General features: G+C 52.4%; 9 protein-coding genes across 9 annotated transcripts; 3 read left to right on the top strand and 6 right to left on the bottom strand.

Moving 5' to 3' along the window:
• Nucleotides 1-2,440: 2,440 nt before the first annotated feature.
• Nucleotides 2,441-4,641, top strand: STEHIDRAFT_128386 (uncharacterized protein; the record flags this gene model as incomplete). The annotated part of the gene is made up of 5 exons (XM_007300166.1): nucleotides 2,441-2,474; nucleotides 2,539-2,948; nucleotides 3,008-3,605; nucleotides 3,664-4,080; nucleotides 4,154-4,641. The coding sequence occupies 5 exons, from the start codon at nucleotides 2,441-2,443 to the stop codon at nucleotides 4,639-4,641; spliced, it is 1,947 nt and encodes a 648-aa protein (XP_007300228.1).
• A 265-nt stretch (nucleotides 4,642-4,906) lies between these two features.
• STEHIDRAFT_144775 (uncharacterized protein) lies at nucleotides 4,907-6,541 on the bottom strand (the record flags this gene model as incomplete). Its single annotated transcript, XM_007300165.1, has 1 exon — nucleotides 4,907-6,541. The coding sequence occupies one exon, from the start codon at nucleotides 6,539-6,541 to the stop codon at nucleotides 5,327-5,329; it is 1,215 nt and encodes a 404-aa protein (XP_007300227.1). The 3' UTR covers nucleotides 4,907-5,326.
• An 18-nt stretch (nucleotides 6,542-6,559) lies between these two features.
• Nucleotides 6,560-8,073, bottom strand: STEHIDRAFT_91669 (RAI1-domain-containing protein; the record flags this gene model as incomplete). The annotated part of the gene is made up of 5 exons (XM_007300164.1): nucleotides 6,560-6,767; nucleotides 6,863-6,950; nucleotides 7,049-7,329; nucleotides 7,404-7,514; nucleotides 7,598-8,073. Coding segments are annotated over 5 exons (1,164 nt in total), but the record flags the coding sequence as incomplete, so codon positions are not given.
• A 778-nt stretch (nucleotides 8,074-8,851) lies between these two features.
• STEHIDRAFT_49143 (cytochrome b5) lies at nucleotides 8,852-9,799 on the top strand (the record flags this gene model as incomplete). The annotated part of the gene is made up of 3 exons (XM_007299263.1): nucleotides 8,852-9,013; nucleotides 9,395-9,575; nucleotides 9,717-9,799. 3 exons carry the CDS (start codon nucleotides 8,852-8,854, stop codon nucleotides 9,797-9,799), a joined length of 426 nt encoding a protein of 141 aa, XP_007299325.1.
• Nucleotides 9,800-11,186: 1,387 nt separating this feature from the next.
• STEHIDRAFT_48704 (uncharacterized protein) lies at nucleotides 11,187-12,303 on the top strand (the record flags this gene model as incomplete). The annotated part of the gene is made up of 4 exons (XM_007299225.1): nucleotides 11,187-11,344; nucleotides 11,448-11,571; nucleotides 11,681-11,848; nucleotides 11,932-12,303. 4 exons carry the CDS (start codon nucleotides 11,187-11,189, stop codon nucleotides 12,301-12,303), a joined length of 822 nt encoding a protein of 273 aa, XP_007299287.1.
• A 173-nt stretch (nucleotides 12,304-12,476) lies between these two features.
• On the bottom strand, nucleotides 12,477-14,132 carry STEHIDRAFT_73440 (peroxisomal enoyl-CoA-hydratase). The gene is made up of 6 exons (XM_007299416.1): nucleotides 13,831-14,132; nucleotides 13,623-13,749; nucleotides 13,490-13,556; nucleotides 13,236-13,424; nucleotides 12,770-13,158; nucleotides 12,477-12,709 (listed from the first exon to the last, which is right to left on the bottom strand). The coding sequence occupies exons 1-6, from the start codon at nucleotides 13,926-13,928 to the stop codon at nucleotides 12,668-12,670; spliced, it is 912 nt and encodes a 303-aa protein (XP_007299478.1). The 5' UTR covers nucleotides 13,929-14,132; the 3' UTR covers nucleotides 12,477-12,667.
• A 403-nt stretch (nucleotides 14,133-14,535) lies between these two features.
• On the bottom strand, nucleotides 14,536-15,046 carry STEHIDRAFT_128381 (uncharacterized protein; the record flags this gene model as incomplete). Its single annotated transcript, XM_007300163.1, has 2 exons — nucleotides 14,536-14,766; nucleotides 14,879-15,046. The coding sequence occupies 2 exons, from the start codon at nucleotides 15,044-15,046 to the stop codon at nucleotides 14,536-14,538; spliced, it is 399 nt and encodes a 132-aa protein (XP_007300225.1).
• Nucleotides 15,047-15,401: 355 nt separating this feature from the next.
• STEHIDRAFT_153160 (uncharacterized protein) lies at nucleotides 15,402-18,434 on the bottom strand (the record flags this gene model as incomplete). Its single annotated transcript, XM_007300162.1, has 1 exon — nucleotides 15,402-18,434. The coding sequence occupies one exon, from the start codon at nucleotides 18,432-18,434 to the stop codon at nucleotides 15,402-15,404; it is 3,033 nt and encodes a 1,010-aa protein (XP_007300224.1).
• Nucleotides 18,435-21,636: 3,202 nt separating this feature from the next.
• Nucleotides 21,637-22,744, bottom strand: STEHIDRAFT_118550 (uncharacterized protein; the record flags this gene model as incomplete). The annotated part of the gene is made up of 2 exons (XM_007300161.1): nucleotides 21,826-22,744; nucleotides 21,637-21,770 (listed from the first exon to the last, which is right to left on the bottom strand). A coding segment is annotated over exon 1 (496 nt), but the record flags the coding sequence as incomplete, so codon positions are not given.
• Nucleotides 22,745-23,054: the final 310 nt, after the last annotated feature.

The following is a 23,054-nucleotide window of genomic DNA, read 5'->3' as shown; positions in this document are numbered from 1 at the left end:
TTCCCTCGATTGGATTTCTTGGTGGTAGTAACATGCTAATTACATCAGGATTGCTCCCCAGTAAGCAGGTGCTCAGTGGACGAGACTTGTCAGACGGAAACCTTACTGATTGCGGGACACTGACGCCTCCTTTCGGCCCGCCAAATTTACTCGGTGAAGAGTTGACGAATGTGCTTTCGGATGGGGTCGGGGTATTGGAAGGCAAGGCTGACTGGAATGACTGGTCGGGGGCCATTATTTCTGGGATATATGAGCAGAGAATTGTGTATGCAAAGGGCAGTCGACACCTAGAAATTTGATATATCATAGCACGCAGTCGTAGCATCGATTGACAGCTTGGCGGCCCCGATGGTACATCCATTGACTAGGCAGGACAACTGGAAAGTCACTGAATTGTATTAAGTACTATATATAAGTCATGGCTCTTTATCATGTACACAGGTATGTAATGTATGTAGCAGCTACTCCGACACAGTATGTGAAGAGATGAAGACAACAGACCAACCACGACGGGGACTTGGACGGATTTTGCGTCCCAAGTCGACGCGCGGCGGAGTTGCGGCCACGTGTGCCACGCCGAGCCGCGTTCGTGGTCCGTTCCCAGAAAGGAAGGTAGCTGGGGCGGCTTCTTCTCCCGAAGGACGAGAAGGCTCTCGGTAGAGAAACTCAGGGCAAAAGTACACAAAAAGCGCGAGCAGCATGATCAGGGTTCGAACCAACCGCCTTACTGACAGCACGGTCGTGACAAACGTACAAATTACCATTCGGCCAAGAGTTCTTGTTTGTCTACCTCGCGTAATATATTATAACCGTCACTCCATACCCATGAATGATGTGGTTTTTCCACCCCCCCAGCCCCGAGACCCACTTCAGGCCATTTAAAAATATTTACTTTTCGCAGAAAGCGACATTTTGATTTGTTAGCAATAAAAGTACCAAAAAACACCCGTGACAAGTCTCGGCCAGGCCATCCATGAGCGAAGGAAATGGCAAGCCCAAAGCGGGCGGACATCACGGAAATCTGCCGAGTCTTGCAAACTCATATATTTCGTTCGCAAGGTCATATATTTGGTGCAATCACTGAAATACTTCTACAACAAGTGAAATGGGTTATTGTGCTCATTCACATATTGCAAGGACTATAGCGAAGGAGCCCAAGTTACTATAGGCCCTCAAAATCTGTCAACGGTCACATCTCTTCAGCCCAGGTTGTAGTTTCGTGGTCATTTTAACAGCGTGATCGAGCAATAAATAGTTCGCAGATTATGGCATTCTGTGTTGGGTAGCACTATGTACATACATACATAAGTATACAAAGGATGAGGTAGCAATTACAGGCGAGGTGTTATACAGATCGGGCAACAGCAGCAAGACGAGACCAAAGAAAGTAAGAAACAGAAAGCATTTCACTGGTATTGTCGGACAGGATATGCGAGTGTGCGTAGAGGTGCTCAAGATCAGGTACGAACGTAAGTAGTTGCCCGCACACGACAGCGCGTCGCGTACGACATTCACGCCGTACATTGATAATGTCATCCCCTAGTCCTAAGACGACGCACAGTGTCTGCGTCGTCTTGTGCAGAGGGGATGTGGGAAAGGACGAAAGCGAGGGCGAACAGGAAAACAAACAAGAACGAAACGAAGGGAACGCAACAACGCACCCGACCTGCCACCTTCACGTCAACACGCGCTCGCCACGCAAATCTGCCAAGAGCGTCCGAGCCGTATAGCACCATGTGAAAGAAAAGGCCTTGGCCATCGTAGAGTAAACGCTGGGGCCGAAGATAAAGTGACCAGCGAAGGCTTCGGACTTGGGGGAAGAAGGGATGAGGGGATAATGGTGGTCCAACTCGAAAGGGAATCAGCCCGCGCAAGAAAATCATGAGTGCGCTGGCAAGTCCCACGCTGAGTCCCAAACTGCGCCTTCTTTGGTGACGCATCGATTCCGGCCGAACTCGGCGGGTCTAGGAATGGGGCCGATCCCAAGCCAATCTAACATTCCGTAGCTTTCTAACCTTTAAAAACCTGTTTCAGCCCAAATAAGTATTTTCAAGGGCGATATAACTGCAGTTAACCCACCGCCACCTTGCGCCGCCATTTAATCGGTGCAATTGATTACAAGCCTCGGCGGAAATCCGTGATGGAGGGTGGCAGAAACTGTCAGCCCGCCATTCTGGCGATGCCTGCAGGCAGCTGCAGGCTTGCGTCATACTTTGTTCACGCTCACTTACCGGTGTCATTGAGGGCCCGGGGCGTGCCGAAACGCGCCGCGGAGTGGGAGCGGGGGACTGCCGGCGTGACTACTTGAAGGGAGAATGGCGGCGTCTCCATAAAAGGCATCATCCTTCACGTTCTCTCTTCCTCCATCCACCACTCTTGCCTCGTCCAACTCACTCAACTCTCTCTACCAATTTTTTTCTGAAACAACCACCGTTCTACTATGTCTGATATAGCTGATAACGCCGCTGTCAACGGTGCATCTCTTTTTCTTCCTCTCGTTCTCGACTTTACTCATCCCATCCTCCTTTCTTTCTTCAGCCCGGGAAGATAGACCCGTTCCCCAGAATCTTGAAAATTGGGTCAACACTCCCGAGTTCGATGCTGCCTGTGACCGCAAGGCGAAGGAGCGTGCTCTAGCTTCGTCTGACGAGGGCGACTTGTCGGAGGATGAGCGCACTCTCTTGTCCAGTCCAAATAGCAACGACAGCAACACCACCGCCACGCCCGCCGACTCGGACTCTAATGAAGTCTCGGAGTTTGAAGCTCAGTACTACTATTATGGGCTCGCTCCCAAGGGCTCCCACCCCCGTCTTATCGCGCGCGACTCTGCCGACAAATTCGAAGAACCAACTGGACCAGACACGGTTGTTCGTCAGATGCGCCTCGTCGACGTGCCTGGCCATCACGAGTTCGCAAAGAACGGGCTATGGGGGCAAGTTCGTGATTGGGTACATGACCTCTTACATACCACAGTTTTCTTTCAGGGCTGACTCTCTTTATTCTCAAGATCGAGAAGTTCCTCATCAAGGAGGACATCCAGGTCTCGTCCATCGACTTTGTCATGTTCACTTGGCTTAACAAGTTGGAGGATGGGGAGCTCGAGTCCGAGGATGAAGGAGAGGATGACGAGGGGCAGGAGGAGGAGGACGATACCGATGCTGCTTTCGCCGCTCTCACGACTGCCAAATCGACCAAGAAGCCCGTCGAGGACCGCACGAGGGTTTACTCCAATGCGACCATCTGGATCGGAGCTTTGCCCGACACGCTCAACGGTGCTCGTGCCTTCGAATTGACCACCCGGATTCGTGCCCATCTCGACGGTCTCCATCTTACCTCGAGGGTGGATATTGCTTTCCGTGAATCCGTCGCTCGCTTCTTCACCGGCACCAGACCAGCTCTCTTCGCCCCTGCCGAGACCAACGATCCTCTCCAGGGCTTCATCGATAACGTCTCCGTTGCCCACAGCCTCACTATTTCCGGTCGCAAGACCACAATGCAAGGGACCCTGGGTCCTTACTTCCAGCACAACGGCAATCTCTATGCTCTCACCTGTCGTCACACCTTGTTCATGGCCTATGATGGCAACACCGAGTATCGGTACAACAGTATGTCTCCTTGTTTTCTTTCAAAGGACTAGCTTTTCTGACTTAGGTGTCTGTACAGCTTCTGCTCCTAAGCGCAACGTCGTGGTGATGGGCAAGCCTGCCTTCAACAGCTACGTTGACTCGGTGCAAGCCCATATCGGCACTCTCAACGAGACGGTCACGACTCTCAAGGATTTCATCAAGACCTTATCCGAACGGGTCGAGCAGGGCATCAATCTCCCGACGTCTCAGCACAGGCTCGAGGAGAACGAGGCAGAGCTCGTCAAGATCAACAGGAGGATCACAGACCTCAAGAAGTTCTACGTTACTTTGTGCAGGAAGTGGAGTAAGTCGAGGGACCGCATCATCGGCCACATCGTCTGGGCTCCTGCCATCGCCGCCGGTGTCGGTCCGAACCGCTTTACACAAGACTTGTGTGTGGTCCAGCTGTATAAACCCAAGTTCCTCGCCTTCATTGGCAACGTGCTTAGCCTTGGTGCGATGCTTTTACTTTTTATCGTTGAACTTTGCTGATGTAACCCGTTTGTTCTTCTTTTCTTCTCTTTTAGGACCCGAAATCAGCCCTGAGGACTTCAAACGCCTCATGTACGAGCGCATTGATGTCCCTTCGGAGTTCAAGTATCCCCCCCACGGTCTTCTCCCCATGCGTGGCATGCTCACGGCGAACGACATCAACAACCCCAACAGCTTGGATTCCCAGGGCGATCGTGTCCATCGTGTCATCAAACGTGGTTCTACCACCAACACGACGGTCGGGACTCTCTCTCGCTTCATCTCGTTCGTGCGCAAGTACACCATCACCGGCACCCTCGAGTCCCTCGAGCTCGCCATCCTCCCTCACGAGAACGTCACGGGTACTTACTCCAAGGGGGGCGATTCTGGCGCTATGGCTATCTCTGCGACAGGCGCATACGTCGGCAAGGTCAGCGGTGGGACGAACAAGGGCACGGATGGATCCGACATCACTTATGCTACTCTCTTCGAGTACGATTGGGATCTCATCCTCGCCGAGTTCCCAGGCGCTAACCTCTACTAGGACGACATCCCTGCCTTCCTCGCTGCCATGGCTGACTAGTTAGGCTCGTCGTTTCCGCTGTCATATCGACCATAACTGGCGACTCTTACTTGCCTTATTTCAAGAGGTGGAAACTCGGGTTTTCGACTCTTGTCCTCGAATTGTCCGCGAATGTTTTCCTGTCTCGTAACCCCCACGTTCATTGCCTGTTTGTAGTGCTGGAGAATCACAAATACGGTACAGAAATGCCCGTATTGTACCGTATTCAAAGAATACGGTACTCGCTGGGTTCTATACCATACTGTATCGTATTATACATGTATTGTACTGACAACATATTGGTATTTAATCGTATTTAATTGTGTGTATTTTTACCCTCCAAGTACGAGACATCTTCTCCCAGTCCGAGCTTCAAGACATCTTTACAAATAACAGTTTTCGCAGAGGAAATAGCCGTGAGTGAAGACTTAGACTCAGTGAGGGTCTTACGACAGTGCGAGAAGAGCCGCTCAACAGCGACACTTACACCTGTCGACCGTCCCGAATCATAAAACCGATGTCAACATAACATGTGTAGGCACATGAAGATGCACTGATCAGGATTCATCCAAAACGTCCCGAGCCAAGGTAGAGACCGAGATCAACGTGACACGCGTGAGCACACGAACACGCATTGCATTGACCAGGATTCATCATGAAAGAAACCTCAAAGCCGCCACCCCGAAACGGTCTGTCGACTCCTTTCGAACTCGCCGCCGCCGCCTGCTCCGCTGCCCTCGCCTTCGCCTTCGCCTTCGTTGTCTCTGTCCTGAATCCCCACAGAAGCAGTCCCATGGCCAGCCAGATCCTCTGCCGGAGCGTTCGATGAACTCCCTATCGTCCCCGCCCTCGCCGCCTCTCGAAACTGGAAATGCGGCGGGGCATCACGGACACGGATACGTTCTTGTGGCGGTGGCGATGGCGATCGCGGTGGCCGTGGTCGTTGCCGTCGTGGCGCCATACTTTCGGGGGTCTCATGTTCCCACTGCAATTGCCTAGGCGAATGCGGGCGCGACTCTGGATGCGACTGCGACTCTGGATGCGAATGCGAATGCGACTCTGGATGCGGATGCGACTGTGGCTCTGGATGCGGACGCGGCTCTGGATACGACTGTGACTCTGAATGCGAATGCGGCTGTGAGTGCGAATGCGACTGAGAGTGCGTTTGCGAGGGTCCCGCCTTGGGATTAGCATTGGAAGTGGAAGAATTATGACGCCGTGCGTGCTCCTCTTTCCTCCATTGCTCCAGTTGGGCCCAATACCACGCGGGAAATATTCCGACGCGACCTGATGTTGTCGGTGTCGGTGTCAAAGTCGAACTAGAGGGTGCAGAAGATGGTACGGTCGTGGATGTGGACGTCGAAGCCGAGGGTTCAGTGGTTGCAGTTGAAGTTGAAGTCGAAGGCGCAGATGTCTCATTCAAAGTCGAAGGTGCAGACATCTCATTCGAAGTCGAGGGGTCGGCGGCTGCAGTGGACGTCGAGGGTCCAGCTGTCGCGTTCACAGAAGTCTCAGTCTCAGGCCTAGCCGTCGACTCTTCCTGAGTAGGAGTAGGGTGAGAGTGCGCAGAAACCCATTCCGGCGGCGCATGGTCCGGAACAGGCACCCCTCCATCGCTCTCGACGTCCCTGATCCCTTCCTCGTCGAGCTCGTACGCTTCGGCGCCTTTCTTAGGCGTGAAACGGACGCGCCAGATCCGTACTCGTGGTTTTGGCTTTGTTTCCGTCGTCTCCCGTGGTCCTTCTCCTGCGCCTTCTGCTTTGTCTTTCCGGACTTCCTCTTGTCCCTCTTCTACCTTCTCAGTTTCTCCATCCTCGTCCACATCCATCCGCATCTCCTTTCCCTCCCCACCCTCCCCACCCTCTCCCCTTTGCTCACCCATCCCCCCCTCAACCAACCCCCTAATCCACCCCAACACCTCCTCCCCCCACCCAAGACACACCCTCGGATCCCACGCCTTCCTCTGTCCCCTGACCATCCTCGGGATCTCCAACGTCTTGAAGGACTGTAAGAGCTGGAGCGCGCCGTTGTCTTTGTCGCTCCGGAAGCCGACGAGGATGTCGGGGACGCCGAGGAGGAAGGATTGGAAGTAGAATTTTAGGAGTTTTCTGGGGGGGTGGGTTGTCAGTGGTGTCAGAGTGGGAGTGGGAGAGAGGGAAGGAGGAAGGAAAGGAGGGGAGGGAAGGGAAGGGAAGGGACCTACTTCTCGAACTTGCGTTGGTCGTCGGGCCAGCGAATGACCTGAGACGTCTTCAGCTCGACCATCGTGTCGTTCGTGCCCTTGTATTCGCCTTCCATCCGTCCGTCCATACATCAGACACCCCACCAATGTTCAGTCAACCCCTCATTCGCGAATCAACACGAGTGAAATCAGAAAGCAGAAACTCACCCCGCACACAATCGACCTCACCCCCGATCACCATCCTCGTATTCCCCAACTTCGTCTTCACGACGCTGCACCACTGCACGTTCGTGTCCACGTCGCCTCCCCAGCCCGGCGGTGCGACGGGTTCGCCTGCCCATCCCGGCGCGACGGGTGCGACGGGTTCGTCTGTACCTGTACCCGTACCGGGCGGAGGAGGCGGGGGAGGTGGAGATTCAGACGTGCACCAGGATTCGAAGGCGTAGCCTGTGTAAGTCATGGCGCGTTGTTTCCCTACCAGGTTGTTCCTGGAACGTTGGTGAGCGAACGTTGAAAAGGTAAACAGTAGAGTAGAATGAAAAGGAAGGAAGTGAACACGTACTTTACTTTGAGACGCTGAGGTGTTAGATGTTCTTCGAGATACAACGTCCCGTCGACGAGCATGACGTTCATCTCCCAGTTGTCCATGGTTTCGTACGGCGTCGTCAATATCCTCCCTCACCGCAAAACGCCACCACAGTGTCAGCACCCCATATCCATATCCTCGTCCGTCGTCGGGAATATAAAAAGACTCACTTCGTCATGACGCCCCGCCAACACACGACACCCACATCGACATTCCTCATCCCACACACATCCTCCTTCCTAACCTTCGTCCAAGCCCTCAACAACGCATCTATCCTGCCCTTCCCATCCGGCTTCTTCTCCCACGTCTTTAACCCATAATGTAAATCCGCTTCCGGAGGCGGTGGGACGAGATATCGGAGTGCTGAGTTGTCGAAGTGGAGGACTCGGTCTGGTGTGTACGAGAATGTGAGGAGGGGGAGGGGTTGTTGGAAGGGGACGTTAGTGATTTGTGGCTCGGAGATGCGTGGGTAGAGGAGCTTTGCGGTGGGTATTGATGCGAGGGAGCGAAGGGCGCCAGGTTTTGGGCGTTTATTGTGGCGCGATTTCTCGTAGTGTTTCTTTGGTGGAGGCGCCGTTGAAGTGCTTGGGTCGTCAGACTCGGAGACGTCGACGTCGGCGAAGGGACGTTTGGGTAAAGAAGACATGGCCGTGATCAGGAGAAAACTCAGAACACAGTTTGAACAGCGCAATGCTAGGGAAGCTGAAGAATTTCAAGGTTTGGGTCGGTGTCGAAGATAAGCCTGAGTTGAAGTGGCTTCGACAAAGGCGCCTGCGTTTGTTTATTTCGGAAGCCTTTGCCAAACAAACGCCCGGCCAATCAGGTGTCGATCAATAAGCGCCCGTATTGACTCGTTCCCGCGCCTCCTTCGTTGTGGCTTGCTCCGGCACTCATCGTCTTCGCCCATACTAAGACTTATGTCTCGGCATTCGCTATTATATTTTAGTAATAGTATAGAAATATAGACGACAACAATGGCATCCTACCTCTCGTCCTGGTTCTCTTCCCCCTCATCGAGCTTACCCGTGGCCAGCGCCACACCGAGCACCGGTACCCTTCCCTCCACAGATGCTCTCTTCAACATATCCCCGCCACACTCTGACGATGACGACGATGGCTTCAACGACAAAGACTCCGACGAAGAACACGACCCCCAAGACGACGCACCTCCCGCTTTCCCCGCTCTTGGCAGCGCTCAGCGCGTCCGCTCCCAACCCTCTGCCTCCCAATCCAAATCCTCATCTCAATCAAATACATCAAATTCAATACCACGCATCCTAACCGATAACTCCCTAATGCCGCCACCACCCGTTCCTTCGTCCCGCTCTCGTGCCCATGGCTCCTCATCTTCCTCATCTATGCTAAGCGTACCAGGCTCCTCATCCATGCTAGGCGTACCAGGATCCTCCTCAGGTTCGACTCTCATGCCGCCACCCACGACGTTGAAGCCTCCGACGCTTTCGCCGAAGAAGAGGGAGAAGGTTGCGTTGGCGCCGGGACATAGTTCGTTGGATTGGGCGAGTTTGAAGAGTTCGGGGGCGGATCTTAGGGTAAGTCTCTTTTCGTGCTTTTGGTCGTTATTTTTGGTGTGGTGGGTGTGTTCATATGCCGGCTATGAGAGTGAAGGAGGGAATGCTTTCGGTCCCTGGGAAAGGGCTGGATATTATTCTTCTGTGGATAGAAACGTCCATGCGTGCTTGTACTTTAAATGAGGAGCAACGCTGCGGCTCGCACGGACTGCTTTCAGCGAATAGTCTTTTGCTATCTCTTGGTGCTCGCGAATTATGATCATCATGCTGCGATCTCCACGGAATCACCCATTCAACTGATACGCAGCTTCACCCATCGCCAGCGCCACCCATCACCAGCGCCACACCCCCCCTCCTTCACTTCCTCATCCTCATCCTCATCCTCATCCCCCTTCCCTTTTACTAACCTTATCCCCTCCCTATCGCACAACGCAACAGGGCGGCACAACCCAACTCATGCGCATCCCCCCCTCCGTCCTCAAACTGCACAACAAGAAAGACGACGCGTGGTCGGCCATAAACGGCAAAGTCTACAATCTTACACCTTATTTGCCTTATCACCCCGGTGGGGAGAGGGAGCTGATGAGGGTTGCGGGGAGGGATGGGACGAAGCTTTTTGGTGGGTTTTTCTTTCTTTGGGTCTGTTATGTTGTGATGTTGCGCTGTTGCTCTGGTGTTGTGTTTTGTGTCGAGCTGGGAATCTGGGGTTGAATCGAACTGACATTTGTTTTTTGTTTGTTGGGTGGTGGTGGTGATATAGCATTAACGCATGCGTGGGTCAACGTCGACTTCATGATGGATGCGTGCTTGGTCGGGTTTCTAGTCTCTGAGCCGTCGAGTTAGGTCGAAGGGGACACCAGTATGAGGATTCGGTCACGACATTCACGACGTACAGGCAGCTACATCGGGTTCGCTGAGAAGCATATATATTATACTACCTTTGTCACATACCAATATTTATTATCTCTTGCTATGGGATAGATAGGCGTTCGCTTGATTGACGGTGTGGCGACTGAAGCTGAGGCGCCACACGCGTGTCACGATTAGGGTTAGGGGTTTGAAACAACTCTGATTTCCTGAAATTTCTGGGTCAACACCTGTCGACGCTCGTTCTTCGACAACTCGTCGTTTTCGTTGACCAATCGCAACGCAATACTCCCTCTCGTCTGAACTTGATTGTGAATGATGGAGGTCCAGTTAGTGTAGCCTGCCGTGCATACTTATCTGGCCTGCTCTGCTCTGCTCTGGTCCGACTCGCTAGCGTTCGCTGCAGATTGAACCTCCTAGCTGTTTCATCTACCGCCCGAGACTGAGTCTGAGACTAGTGCTGAGATCTTAGACCGGGCAGTGCGACACTAGGCTACAACTCCGTGGAAATGTACGTGCGACCCACTCGGGGTCCAATCGCACGAGCCGTGTTGGACTCAAGGCCACGACCTAGTAATAAAATATGCATGTACATGGCTATCCTCAGAAGTCAGAGTGGGAACATACTCGCCATTGCCTCTGACTGCGCTGGCTGCGTGATGCTCACATGTACTCAGGCTTTTCGTTGTTTTGTCCATCCCTCTGAAGAACGAGTAGATAACGCTCCGCGTTTCTGCGTCCGACTTACGAGATACAGTACCAAGAAACTCAGAAAGAATATCCCTAAATCACTGTCAGTCAATATCCCTAAATCACTATCAGCCATACAAACGTCATACGGTGGTCTGCCCCTCTCGATCGTCATAAACACCAACTGCACCCGCACACCAGTCTACGCAAAACGCATTCCCACATCCCACATCCCACATCCCACATCCCGCATAACACTCCAACAATCCAATAATCACGCCACACCGCCATCCCGTTCCGTACGACTCGTTCCCATGCGGACAGCCATCACTCGAAATACATCGCGATGCGCGGTCGGGATGGGAGTTGGGCTTCTATGTTTGGGGTCGGAGTAGGAAGTTGAAGTCATGTAACTTGTTGGGTGAGGGTGAGGGTGCGGGATGTGGGATATAAAGGCGCCGTATGCTTGACGACATCGTTCGTTCTCTCTCAAGTTTTACCCACATCCGACTTGTATCTGCTATCTAACTTGTTTTCTTGTCTTGGCTTCTGTCTGTTCGGAATCTACGTCACCTTCATCCTGGCTCTGTTTTGCAACAAGACTTCCTTCCTCGATTTCTCTCTCGAAGCGCAGACAAAACTAACTTCAAACGCGATTCAGCATCATTGAACCATGGGTCTCACCCAATCCTCTTCCATCATCAATAACGAGCCCCTCAGTCCATTCGAGAGCAAAGCCCGGATACACGCCCATGTCGCCTTCTTCGCGTTCGTGGTCGGTCTGCCCTTGGGGATGATTGCTGCGCGATATCTTCGTACGGTATATAAAGGGTGAGCAAACCCGTCCATACTTTCCCCCTCCTCCTCTTTTATCCGTTTTCTGTTCTCCCGAATGTTCCATGCGTATGGGTCGTGCTGATGTCGGGTTTGGCAGATGGTTGTTACCACATATGATCATCAACGGACTCTTCGTAGGCCCGCTCGTCTTCGCTGCGTTCGGATTGGGAGTTCAGGCTACGAACATGGGCTTCCAGCCTCATTTCATCGATCCACATCAGGTTCGTTCCTTCGTCCGCTCGCCTTCCTTCGTCCGCTCGCCTTCCTTCCTCCCTCCCTTCCTCCCTTCCTCCCTTCCATAATTCAATGCTGACGGCGGAACGCACACAGAAAGTCGGCCTCGCACTCTTCATAATGTACATCGCCCAGGTCCTCCTCGGTTCCTTCACGCACTGGATCAAGGTCCCAAGTTTACAGCGACTTCCGGGACGGAGGGCGCCACAGAATTATCTGCATGTTCTGTTGGGGGTCGCTATCGTCGTTTTGGCTTCGTGGCAGGTATGTGTATACGTCCCACACACGTTGACTGGTATCCTGGATGTTGATGTGCTGCGTGCTTGATGTGATGTGGTGTGTGATAGACACATTATGGACTCTGGACGGAATGGGCTTTCGTGACGGGGAATGTGCATCCTACGAATAAGGGCTGTCAACGGTTCTGGATCGCTATGATGGTCGTAAGTCACCTTCCTGTTCCCTTCTTCCTGTTCCCTTCTTCCTCCTCCCTCCTCCATCTTCGCTCTTCATTCCGCCCATATCGTAGAGTACATCGCTCACCTTCGACTTCGATCTCCCAGGTCATGTGGGGTATCTACGCCCTCGGCTTTAGTCTCCTCCCGCGCCAGGTCAAGCACGAAGCGGACGCGCGGAACTATCAAGGGACGAACGTGCCCAGCGGAAAGGCAGAGAAGACGATTCCTAGGTCATCTTCCGATGTTCCGTTGACGGCTTGATCATTCGAGAATGTGACATGATTTGCTTTCTTTGTTTTCTCACTGTAATGAGGTCTAGGACGCGAGTTTTGTCTGCGAAAAGTAAGCCATGTTAGCGACGGCTTGGACAACGACCTATGCATGTGTTTTGTAATGATATTGTACGATGTTTGTGTCTTTTACTATAAGATCTTGCTTAACGACCACGACTCTGACCTTGAATATATTTTGTTCGCTAGTCGTGATGTTCAGTTCTGTTACTAGTGTACATATTGACTTGAAACTTGCAAGATTTGCACCGTCAATTCGAGAACAGGCCTTTCTGCCGTGAAACCTCAGAAGGTTGACCGTAGGAAGTCACAGTCCCATATACAACACCATCGTTTCAAAGTTTCGCCTTACGATGCTTCACGTCCATCTCCCTCCACTACAATCCCAATGCCGAGTCAATCAACCAACCATAACTAACGACGAGAAACGCACTCACCCAAGGATACCAATCCGACATATCCTCCCCCAGCCGATCCTCAAACCTCGGCTCCCTCCTCTCCACAAACGCCCTCGCCCCTTCCTTCGCATCCCTCGCACTCGTAGTCTCCACAAACACCCTCGAATCCAACAAATGCTGCTCCTCGACGCTATCGCCACCGTGCCACAGTAGCGCCTTCGTGTACGCCACGGCCGTCTGAGACGTATTGACTGCGAGATCGTGGGCGAGGGCGAGAGCGGCGGGGAGAACTTCTTCGCGTGTAGGGAGGATGGAGTGGTAGAGACCTTGGAGGTAGGGAGAGGAGGGGTGGAAGGTTCCGCCTGTGAGGAGGAGGGCTGTGGCTTTGGAGTGGCCGAGGAGGCGGGGGAGGATGTACGTCGAGCTTGCTGTATAAGACGATACCTCCGTCAGTAAGATTCTAGTTATATCAATAAAGGAGAGGTGGAAATGATCGTGTACTGACCTTCGGGGCCAATACCCCTTCGAACGAAGGGCAACGCCAGCTTAGCGCCACCCCAGACGAAACGGAAGTCGAATGGGAGTTGGAAGGCAGTTACTCCGACTCCGACTGCATGTCCGTTTACCGCTGCGATGGTGATCTTTCGACAGCGATGGATGGCCAGGGATACCCTTCCACCTCCGTCTCGGTGAGCTACGACATCGCCAAATGAGCACTTGCACTTGGTTGTAGCATGACGGGCCATGCACGAGACTCACCCGTGAGTTTTCCTTCCTTCAATGTTTCTTCGGAGAAGGAACCACCCCACCCACCAGACAAATCTGCCTAGATATAAGAAGCCAAACAATGAGGTCCGAAGGGTGCGCCCTAGACATGCACCAGGTAACTTACCCCTGAGCAGAATGCGGGCGCTTTCGGCTCTGCGGTGAGCACGACCACTCTAACCCGATCGTCACGGTCAAGTAAGTCGAACAGAGTGATGACTTCTTCGGGCAGTGTGCCACCGAATGTGTTCCTCCTGGAATGACACGAGGACCGCTCGTCAGTACATGTTCAAGTCAAGGATAGCATAAACTGCCCAAAGACGAAGGGCGCTTACTCCTTGGGTCGATTGATGGTTAAAACTGCGACCCCGCCATCCAAAGATACCAAGAGACTCTTTAGTCCAAGAGAGCCATAGTCTGGAGGCGCAGACATGATGGCACAGACGAGGCAAAGGTCCTGAGAGCCTTGTTTTGATAGGAAGTTATAAACCTGATGAGAGCTATAATATCAGTCGAGTCGGCTCAAGGTAGACGTCAGTTGCCGTCGTAGAATCAGGTGCGAAGTCCGAGATCAGCGGCAAGAGAACACTTCTAAAAAGTATTGTAGTCTATAATTGACCAGTGCGATGTGGTCGGCAACAAGAGCAGGTGAACGTGCTGAACATGATGGACGTTGGGACCAGCTGACGGCAGTGTGTCCGGAGTGAACCGAAGCTCGAACTCAGCGAAATAAAGCCGGTGCTCACATTACAACTCCGCGAACAGGAGCACCTATTACGACGACCCGGTACAAGGCATAAAGAAAGGCGAAACGGTAGAAAATATTATAGCGTACAGTACATTGCAATACGACAGCGAGAATCAGAGAGGCAAAAATACAACAGACGTTCGAAGTAAGCAGTCTAACCCGATCCACATACAGTAACGTCGGACCCAAACACTAAAAACGACCGTCGTCACTCAACCCTTCTAACTGGAGAAAGAAGAAAGGAGACATGTCCGTCCTTCAAGTTCTACAGTCTCCATGTCTCTCGTTATAGTCATAGTCGTGAAAGACCTAAAGATCCCGATCGCGCGACCGACAAGTCACCCTGCTGCCGGACAAAGTCTAACAGTGCCTGACGTTCCAACAAAGCCTTCACCTCCTCCCCTTCTGGCACGTACGCAACCAGAACGAAGGCGAAATCGTTCATCGCCGATAAGTTCGTGACGGTGAGGAAATTCGGCCCAGAGCAGACGAAAGGAGAAATGTCAAGAGGCTTGTCGCGATCCTATAGATAGCGTGGGGCAAAGCATGAAAGAACATGGGTGTCTGTCAGCGGGAACGAGGACGTCTACGTGATACGAGCGTCTGCAAGATAAAGGCACAACAAAGTAACTCACCAGATCTTTGGCCCACCAGCTTTTGTAGTGCGACGTATTGGCGTTGATTTGGAGAAGTAATGACCCTCCGCTAGAGGGCCACGTCGTCGCGATCTCCCGAAGCATTCGTACCGTTTCCGTGGGGGAAGAAGGCGGTGTTGTGCTCATGTGCTCGTTGAGGGACACCATCTCGCCTTGAGGAAGGCATAGAAGCTGCACAGCGACTTGGCGTGCGTGCGGCCTGGATATGCCACGATAGAGATGGTGACGAATAAGGGCGAGGTGAAGACAAGCACACGGTGATGAATGGAAGGATCAAAACGTTGGAGGAGTGGTGATATGGCACGACAAGGTTGGGGCATTCAGCAAGGGTCTCAAGGCAGAGAATCTCAAGGCCAAAGCCGAACGTGCACTCTCTCTGAACATAAGTGCTACGAGCAGACACGAACTCACGAAGAGCGATGTGTCAATCCTTACGGATGTTGTCCCGAGCGCCTATGAACAAGGAGAAGACACGCCCTGCTATGGCAGAAACAAAAAGGACTTACTCGTATGAAGTATGCCGTTCAGACCAACGATGGACAGCAGCGGCGGTGTCGGGATCGACGTCAAAACGATATGACGAACAATCAGGATGCTCAAGCCCGAACTTCAGTAGCCATACTCCAGGTACTCTGGTTGGTTCAGCTGGTTGAGCTGGAGGAAGAGGCGTGACGACGGAAGGTTGAACCGGTTGGGGTGGTGTAAAGTAAGCCGGATGATCAGGGTCAATGAATGTTGGCCTTCCCATTGTGCTGTCGGGCCCAAAAGTGTTCGTGGAGGAAGGATGAGGAGACGATGGATGTAGACGCGGCTTTGCATGTTCGTCTCGCGCCTTAAAGTACTCCTGCGCCACACGGTCTGATGATACAGCTGTGTCCTTGTCTCGAAATGCTGTGGCGGTCAGTTCATCATTCTGTTTTCGGAACCAAGTATCGCGATGATCAGTTCTGCGTTCCCGCCCTTGGTCCCGATCTAGGTATTGACGCTCTGGTCCGCGCGCATGCTCGTTTCGGTGGCGTCCAAGTCGCTCCCGATCCAGGATGTTTTGACAATATGCTGCTCTGTCTTGTGCCTCGCGATCGTGTTCGGAGCGTCTACTCGCAGAGCTCGATTCTCGAAGATACGCAGCCTCGGTATTGTCGACCTTCGAAAGTGATGTTACAGCTGTAGATGGCAGTGCTTCGTTCGCGAAGGCTTTATCCACGGGAATGGCAGGATCTCGAGGGTCCGATTCCGATCTTCGATTCACAACTCCTGTGCTTCCAATACTATGAGGTGGGCTACTTGGGACCTGATGCGGCTGGGAGGGGAACCTTAATTGCGTGTATGGGCGCTTGTAGGCGTGGAGATTAGAATCCCGAGCTTCTGTGGCGCCGCTATTGCCACGTGTAGACATGCTGGTGTCGAGTCGATTTTCGGTCCGCTCGTCAGTTAGAGAAAGGGTGGATAGTGTACTGGAAAGCTGCTGAGAAGCACGATGTGAAGGCGAAGCACGGGCTGCGGAAGTTTGTTTGTTATTGCTATCGCAGTTTCGGGAATCATGCATGACTGGAGGAGACGACTCTACGTGCTGCGACTGCTCAATTGAGTCTGCAGGTGTTTCAACAGCTAGAGAACCAGTTGCATTAGTATCCGCGATACCTCCACTCACAGCTCCAGCAAGACCAGTGGCAGGTGACAGTGGAGCTATAGGAGCAGGTGTCGACGTGAGGGCAGACGAGGAAGCAGATTTCAACGAAAGGAACGAAACCGATGGTCCGAGGTCGAGTTGCATGGAGGCAAGAAAACGATCCGCGGCGGCTATCTTGACATCCTGATGTGCTCTTGGGGCCTTTGGAGGCGATTTTGTGGCGTGCAGTCCAGGTGGAAGGGGACTGCCACGATCTGAGGAACGCTCTTGTGGTGTGTCCAAATCCTTCTGAGTATCGCCCTGAACAACGGACCCTGGGGTCCTGGTGACAAGGTCACCAACCATATTCCAACCAGATGGAGCTTTATCGTTGTCAACAGAATACCTCGATGTGTGGTTTATCTGACGAGTTGGAGGGGCGGAAGAGTCGCAAGTGGGGGCGTCTGGGACCCGTACCCACTGTTTGTGTTTATACAGCCCATCTGCTCCCAGTTCACTTTTATAATCTGATGAACCACGGTCTGGCATGCCATAATCGCGTCGATCATAGTCCTCCGAAAGTGCAGGGCTTCCCATCCGGTCACCATAGCCATGACGATGACTTTCCGTGCGATCGTGGCTCCGTGCGCGGGGACTGTACCTACGACGCTTCCATCCATCATATGCAGGATAATCGTCCTCGTCCTCGTCACGGTCACGTTGCCGTTTGCCATTTACAATGGGACTCAGTTGAACGCGAGCACGTCGAAGAGGGGGTGAAGTTGAGTGTCGTCGGGGTCGATGATATGTGTTGTCTTTGGAAGGTCGGTGCCCGTCAGTTCTCGAGAGTCTGGAGGGCGGGGACATTGGAATATCTCCATTCCCTGATGATGGGAAGTAGTCGTGACGAGTTGAATGCTGAATGTCTTGGTCGTCCCTTCCGCGTTGTCCTCCTTGACCACGTCCTCTCCACGTGTCTCTGCCTCGACGCTCATGCTTGTCCCTCCCCATAGCTCGATCCCAGTCCCAATCCTCGACTGCCGCCCCGTTCCTCGCGTCATCGTCCGGAGCATTATTTTCCGAACGTCTCCTCCCCTGCTCGACTGCTCGGTCCCCAGCTCCTCTGCCATTCGGTGTCAATCCCTCAAGCTCCAGATCACTGTCGACGAAGCTTTCCCGTCTCTCCCTTTGAGCTCTGCGATCTAGGATTGGGGTTGCATGTTTCTGAATGTCCACTGCAGGACCGAGTGGAGTCGTTGCGTTAGCACTCGAGCTACGACGATCCTTCTGTTGAACCTGCTCGTGTACCGATCTCGCCTGCTTCGCCAATTCCAGGATCGCTTCGTCCGTCAATGCCATCTCGACCTTCCTTTCCGTTTCGAGTTCCTCTTCAGCACGTACGTGAGCTTCAAGGGTGGATATCGCGTTCTGCGTGATATCGCCCAAGCTCCTATCATCGTTCTCCTGCTTCACCTGCCCCGGATGTCCAATCACCCCCGTGATAGAATCTGTCATGGACGAAATATCACTACCTCCGTGATATTTCGGAGCCCTTCGTCGAACGTTCATCATGAGTATCGGTTTGAGCAGCTGTCTTATCATGTTCAGGTCCATCAACGAGGTAGAGATCGCGGCAGTGATCCCTGCCTCCGGAGCATCCGGAACAGAGCCAGAACGCGTTTCGATGACCTGAGCAGCTGTATCATCCATGATACGCTCAGCCAGGGACGGTTTCCGTGAGGCGGTTTCTTCGGTCTTCACTCGCGGTGAGGACCTCGAGCCCGTGTGCAGAGGATTAGGAGGTTCAGATGAAATCGCAACATAGTCATTGTCGACATCAATAGGTATGGCAATAGGCGCAGAAGGGGTTCCCTCCTCTTCTGTGACCCCTTCAGCGCCTATGCCCATCATCTCATCAACCGCCATCTCGGAGTTTATACTCGAATGAGGGGATGTGACCTCGTGCTGAAAAAATGAAAGAAGAGAGAGAGAAAATGATCATTTAGACACTGTAGCGCAGTGAAACCTATGATATATGGTTTGTGGGTATGTACGCACCGAGCTCACGACCCCCTTTACCCCGTTGGCGGTTCGCGCATCGAGGTGCCCCCTAGAATCGCCAACCGTACCCCCAGCACCGTGCATTCAATTCCTCAATAACACGCCAATGAATCGGAAGACTCTTCAATAGCCCTCTACGTATGCGGATCGTTCCAAAAGAGGGCTGAATCCGGTCGCGACAAATGGGCCAAGGGTTGATTCGTAGGATTTCGAGAATAGCAGGGTGAGCGAGCTCTGAGCGACAGTTCTTGATAGCACCAAAATCGCAGGGTGGGGGTGTTTTGTAGGTTGTTTTGTATGCAAGGGCTTGCCGAAGGAAATTATGGGGAAGAGAGATCCGTCGACGATATGCAGACAGCGAAGAACTGTATCACTTCGTGGTATTGCAATTTGCACGTTATAGGTTCGACTTTCGACACGGTGAGAAAAGACAGGAACAAAGCAGTTTTATAATCGCAGAGACTCTTGACGATAAAGCTAGCAAAGGCAGATGGTGGTTGCAAGCAGAGTCGTGGGCAAACTCCGCACGCAAGTTGAGCTGGCGACCCATCGACACGCGTGGGGCCTCAGCCACATCGGGCCAGATGTGGCACCGTTCGCCGCCAAGACCCCCCTGACTAGTTCGTACAGTACAAGAAAAATTTGGTTTGATGTGTTATACTAAATAACAAGCTCCTCGCTGAAGTTTCCGTGTTACAGGATGCCGCAAAAATGACTCTAGGGCGATACAAAGCGACTAGAAATGCATAGATAAGTATGTCCACGAGAACACCGTCCCCATCCTGCACGGGTCTACTTCCTGCGCCGAAAGGTTGGAAGATCAGTATATTCTCTCAGAGAAAACGGTCTCGAGGACTCACAACCAAAACCCGTTTCCAGTAGATATATTGCAGGGCCTACGCACTCTGCCAGACTCGCCTCATTTCTCCATCAGACCTTCCGCTTCACTCCAAGTATGCGCCTTGACGAGCTTCTCCTGGAGTATCAGAAGGATAGAAATGTGACGTTGTGTAGGAATGGTTCTCGCGTTGGCGCGTTTCTCGAGTGTGTAAGTCATCACCCTCAATGACGCAGAAGCAACGCAGAAGAATCATCTACATGCTCGATCGTGATTGTGAGGATAGAGGGAAAGGCAGTTTCGTACGGTTCTTCGCCGTTGGAGTATGCGTTCATATAGTTGATGACGGAGCGCAAGGCATTCTTACCATCTATGTGAAGAGTCTGAAGGTTGGGAAGGTTGCGGAGAGCGGTAAACCACGACGTGCAGCGTGAGAGACGCATTCTCCAAGGATAAAACGAATTGTACCACTTCTTCACCCTCCAACTCTGCGCACGACCGGTCAACAATCGAGGTAGCGGTTGAGAGATTTTGATGCTGGAAGGTGTACTTTGCGTGAAAGGCAACCTGGTCGAGGTACGGACGATCGCGAACTCGTGGGTTGATGTACAAAGAGAAATCGCCCATCCAACCCACGTAGTCGGGTCGACGCTCAGTATTTCTGATGAATACATGGGGACTAAGCGACATGTTCAGACCGAGCATCTTGGCCTGAGCGCACTTGTCTTCGGTGTAGGACCGTACAATCGAAGGCTGAGAGGAAGAGTCGTAGTTGAGAACGATTGTTCGACGGGTCGACGAAGGGAAGACGATGGATGGTTGCAGAGCTCTCCACATTTCTACGGAGCCCGTGTATGAAAAATCTTCTAATTGAGGCAGCTCAAGACTACGCCAAGGGATCGCGATGCTGCGAGGGTAATAGCGAAGGCGAAGCGTGCGCAATCGCGGGAAACATCTCAACATCGTGAAAATGTCTCTAGACGACGAACTACTCAGCTCCAGTCTGAGGTCCGTCAAACTTGGCGTCTCACGGTGAACGATGTATTCGAGAGATGTGAGAGAGATGGGGAGTGCGGAGAAGAGGAAATCGTCAAGAGTTGTTCCAAACACACTCCTCGACATTATCGGTACACTCCAATCGTCGTGGAAACTGATGTTGGATAAGACGAGAGGATGCTGTGGGCCATGAAGTATAGCAGCGAAATCGTGTACGACGTCTCCCAAACCAAGATACAGCTTGACATTACGGATTCGGTGCAGTTGTTGGATGACTACGAGGTTGTAAGCTGGATTGTGCTTGTAAGTCAGTCGATATATAACAGAGAGGGGGCCGTCCTTTAATCGCGCTAGGATGAACTGCATCAACTCGATCCGGTGTGAGCAATCGATGTCGACTCAAAAGTGCTTGTGGTCAAGCGCAAGGCTGCGCCATAGGCGACAGACATGGACAGAATGAGGCCAAGGGAGACCATTGTCTTCGTCTTTGATTCGGATAGCAGTGTCTCGATTCGGAGTGGCAAGCTTCGAAATCTATAGAGAAGACTCTTCAGGAGACCAAACAACACATGACGACCTCTTGGTGAAGGCCTACTTGTCCTTTTGATCCAATACCAGAGCGTGGCGAAATATTCTACAGATAAATCCCCGACTAGAAAGTACAGGATCAGGCGACAAATTTAGACATGCACGTAGATCCAGGGTTTGGCATGAGAGTGAGGGGAACGACGCACCACTATGTAAGAACAGCACCTGTATCCACTCGCAGATCATATTCCACAAGTCGTTCAGAGGAAGCAAGGTCGACATGGCATGAGTGGCTTAAGATGTACGAATCACTCTGTCCTCGAGCAATACTGAACTAGAGCGACCGGGTGGGTACTTCGAAGGAAGTGCCGGCCCAGGCTGAGTCGCGGGTTGAGGATAGTTCGCTTAAGGAGGAGAAAACAAAAGAGCGCGAGTCGCATTGTGTCTTGTAGTGAGCTTCTGCTCACTTTTCAGCCAGTGGCCACTGGTCTCCTTTGTGAAAGGAACAAAAGTATTTGCAAAGAAAAGGGCCTTTGCAAAGAGCAGAGAGCTTTGGAGAGAGAAAAGGTTTTTGTTCAATGCGTATCACACATTGCTAGCCCGGATGCGGCCGAAGCGCCAGAGCCAAGGTCTCTTTCGGCTCTGCATGTCGTTCGAAATGATTCCCTAGAAGACCGAGACATATATGGCTAGACGTAAAATCGAGCGAGTATAACGTTTACTGCAAAGGTAGCGGCGAGAAAATACAAGTAAAAAAGCTATTCAATACCTTCCACGTCCATGATCGCTGTCGCGTGTGAATAGTACAGTCAGAGGTTAGTTATTCGCAACACAAGCAGCTGAGAAGAAAGTGAGCTATATTGACCGAGTATTCAGAGGATTAACGATGCTTACTGAATTGGACCTTCAGAATACCCATCGTAAGTCCACCACACAAACTTTGAGAACGTTAACGCTTCTTGTGGACAAAGCTCGAAAACAGAAGTGAAGATTCGTTGCCAATTTTTCCAAGTTACCGGCCGGTAATGTCCCTTTCGTTGAACAGCGACCCAATAGTCCCAAAAGTATGGGTACCATCCTGCAAGCTCCCAGTCGATGATGCCCGTGATTGTGGCGTGTCCGGAAGAGATGTCGACCATGATGTTCTCCGGAAGGAGGTCTCCGTGAGTGAATCGAGAGGGTCGATCGAGGTTGATCTTGTCGAGAGCAGCTTGCCTTTCCTCTGCAGAGACTACTGGAGGGCTGGCTGCTGTGAAGTAATCGAAAATGTCGCGAGCGGAGGTGGCGACACACGGATTGGGCGAGTTCGCTATCGATCCCCGGTCTGAGTCAGAAGGCGACCACGGCGCGAGGCTGAAGTGGCCCTGATGGAATCGGCTGTTCTTCCCGACCATGCCCCACTGCCCATATGAGTCGAGCGTCCGCAGCTGAAGTAGATACTGCATGAGTTGCGCCGAGATAGAAGCGCATGCCTCTTCGCCGAAGCCCTCGAGAACGTCCACCAAAGGAACGCCTGGGACTTTTTTCATGACGAGGTAGCCGGTGTGGATTCGAATTGGCGAACTACCATTCTCTTCGGACAGGTAGGACAAGGGTTCTGGTACGGGTATGTTGGTATGCCGTTGCACGAGCTCCATGGCGAGGAACTCGGACTTCCAGACGAGAGGTCCGTACTTGATGACGAGTCCGCCTCGAACTTCCACCACTTGAGTTGAGAAACCTCGTTCTGGAGATTCTGTGAGACGGAGACCGTTCTCGATCAACGCCTTGACGGTCGCAAGGTCGTTTAAATCGTCAGAAGGCATTCTTGTGTCTGTTGATATTGATTTGAGGCAGCTATAAGTTAGTGATCAAGCGAGAAAGCGAAAAGACAGACCAGTACGTCACATGGAGCCTAAGGTGGAAAGAAGGAGAAATCCTGAGTGTGGCTGACGCGCCTAAGCTGATAATAAAAGACAATAAGCGTGGCAGTAGGGAAACAAGGAAACAAGTTTGATAGGCCGACTACGCTACAAACATAGCTCAGGTACAGGACCTCGCCGGGCCGAACGGATAAAGTAAGAACAGCGCAAGAAAGCCACTTCGAGTCACGTAAGTACGGTAAGTACGTTCGAAACAAGGAT

This window comes from Stereum hirsutum, assembly GCF_000264905.1.
Source record: "Stereum hirsutum FP-91666 SS1 unplaced genomic scaffold STEHIscaffold_2, whole genome shotgun sequence".
Taxonomy (NCBI): Eukaryota; Fungi; Basidiomycota; class Agaricomycetes; order Russulales; family Stereaceae; genus Stereum; species Stereum hirsutum.
The sequence above is the reverse complement of the archived record's forward strand: the minus strand, read 5'-3'. Positions and strand labels throughout refer to the sequence as shown.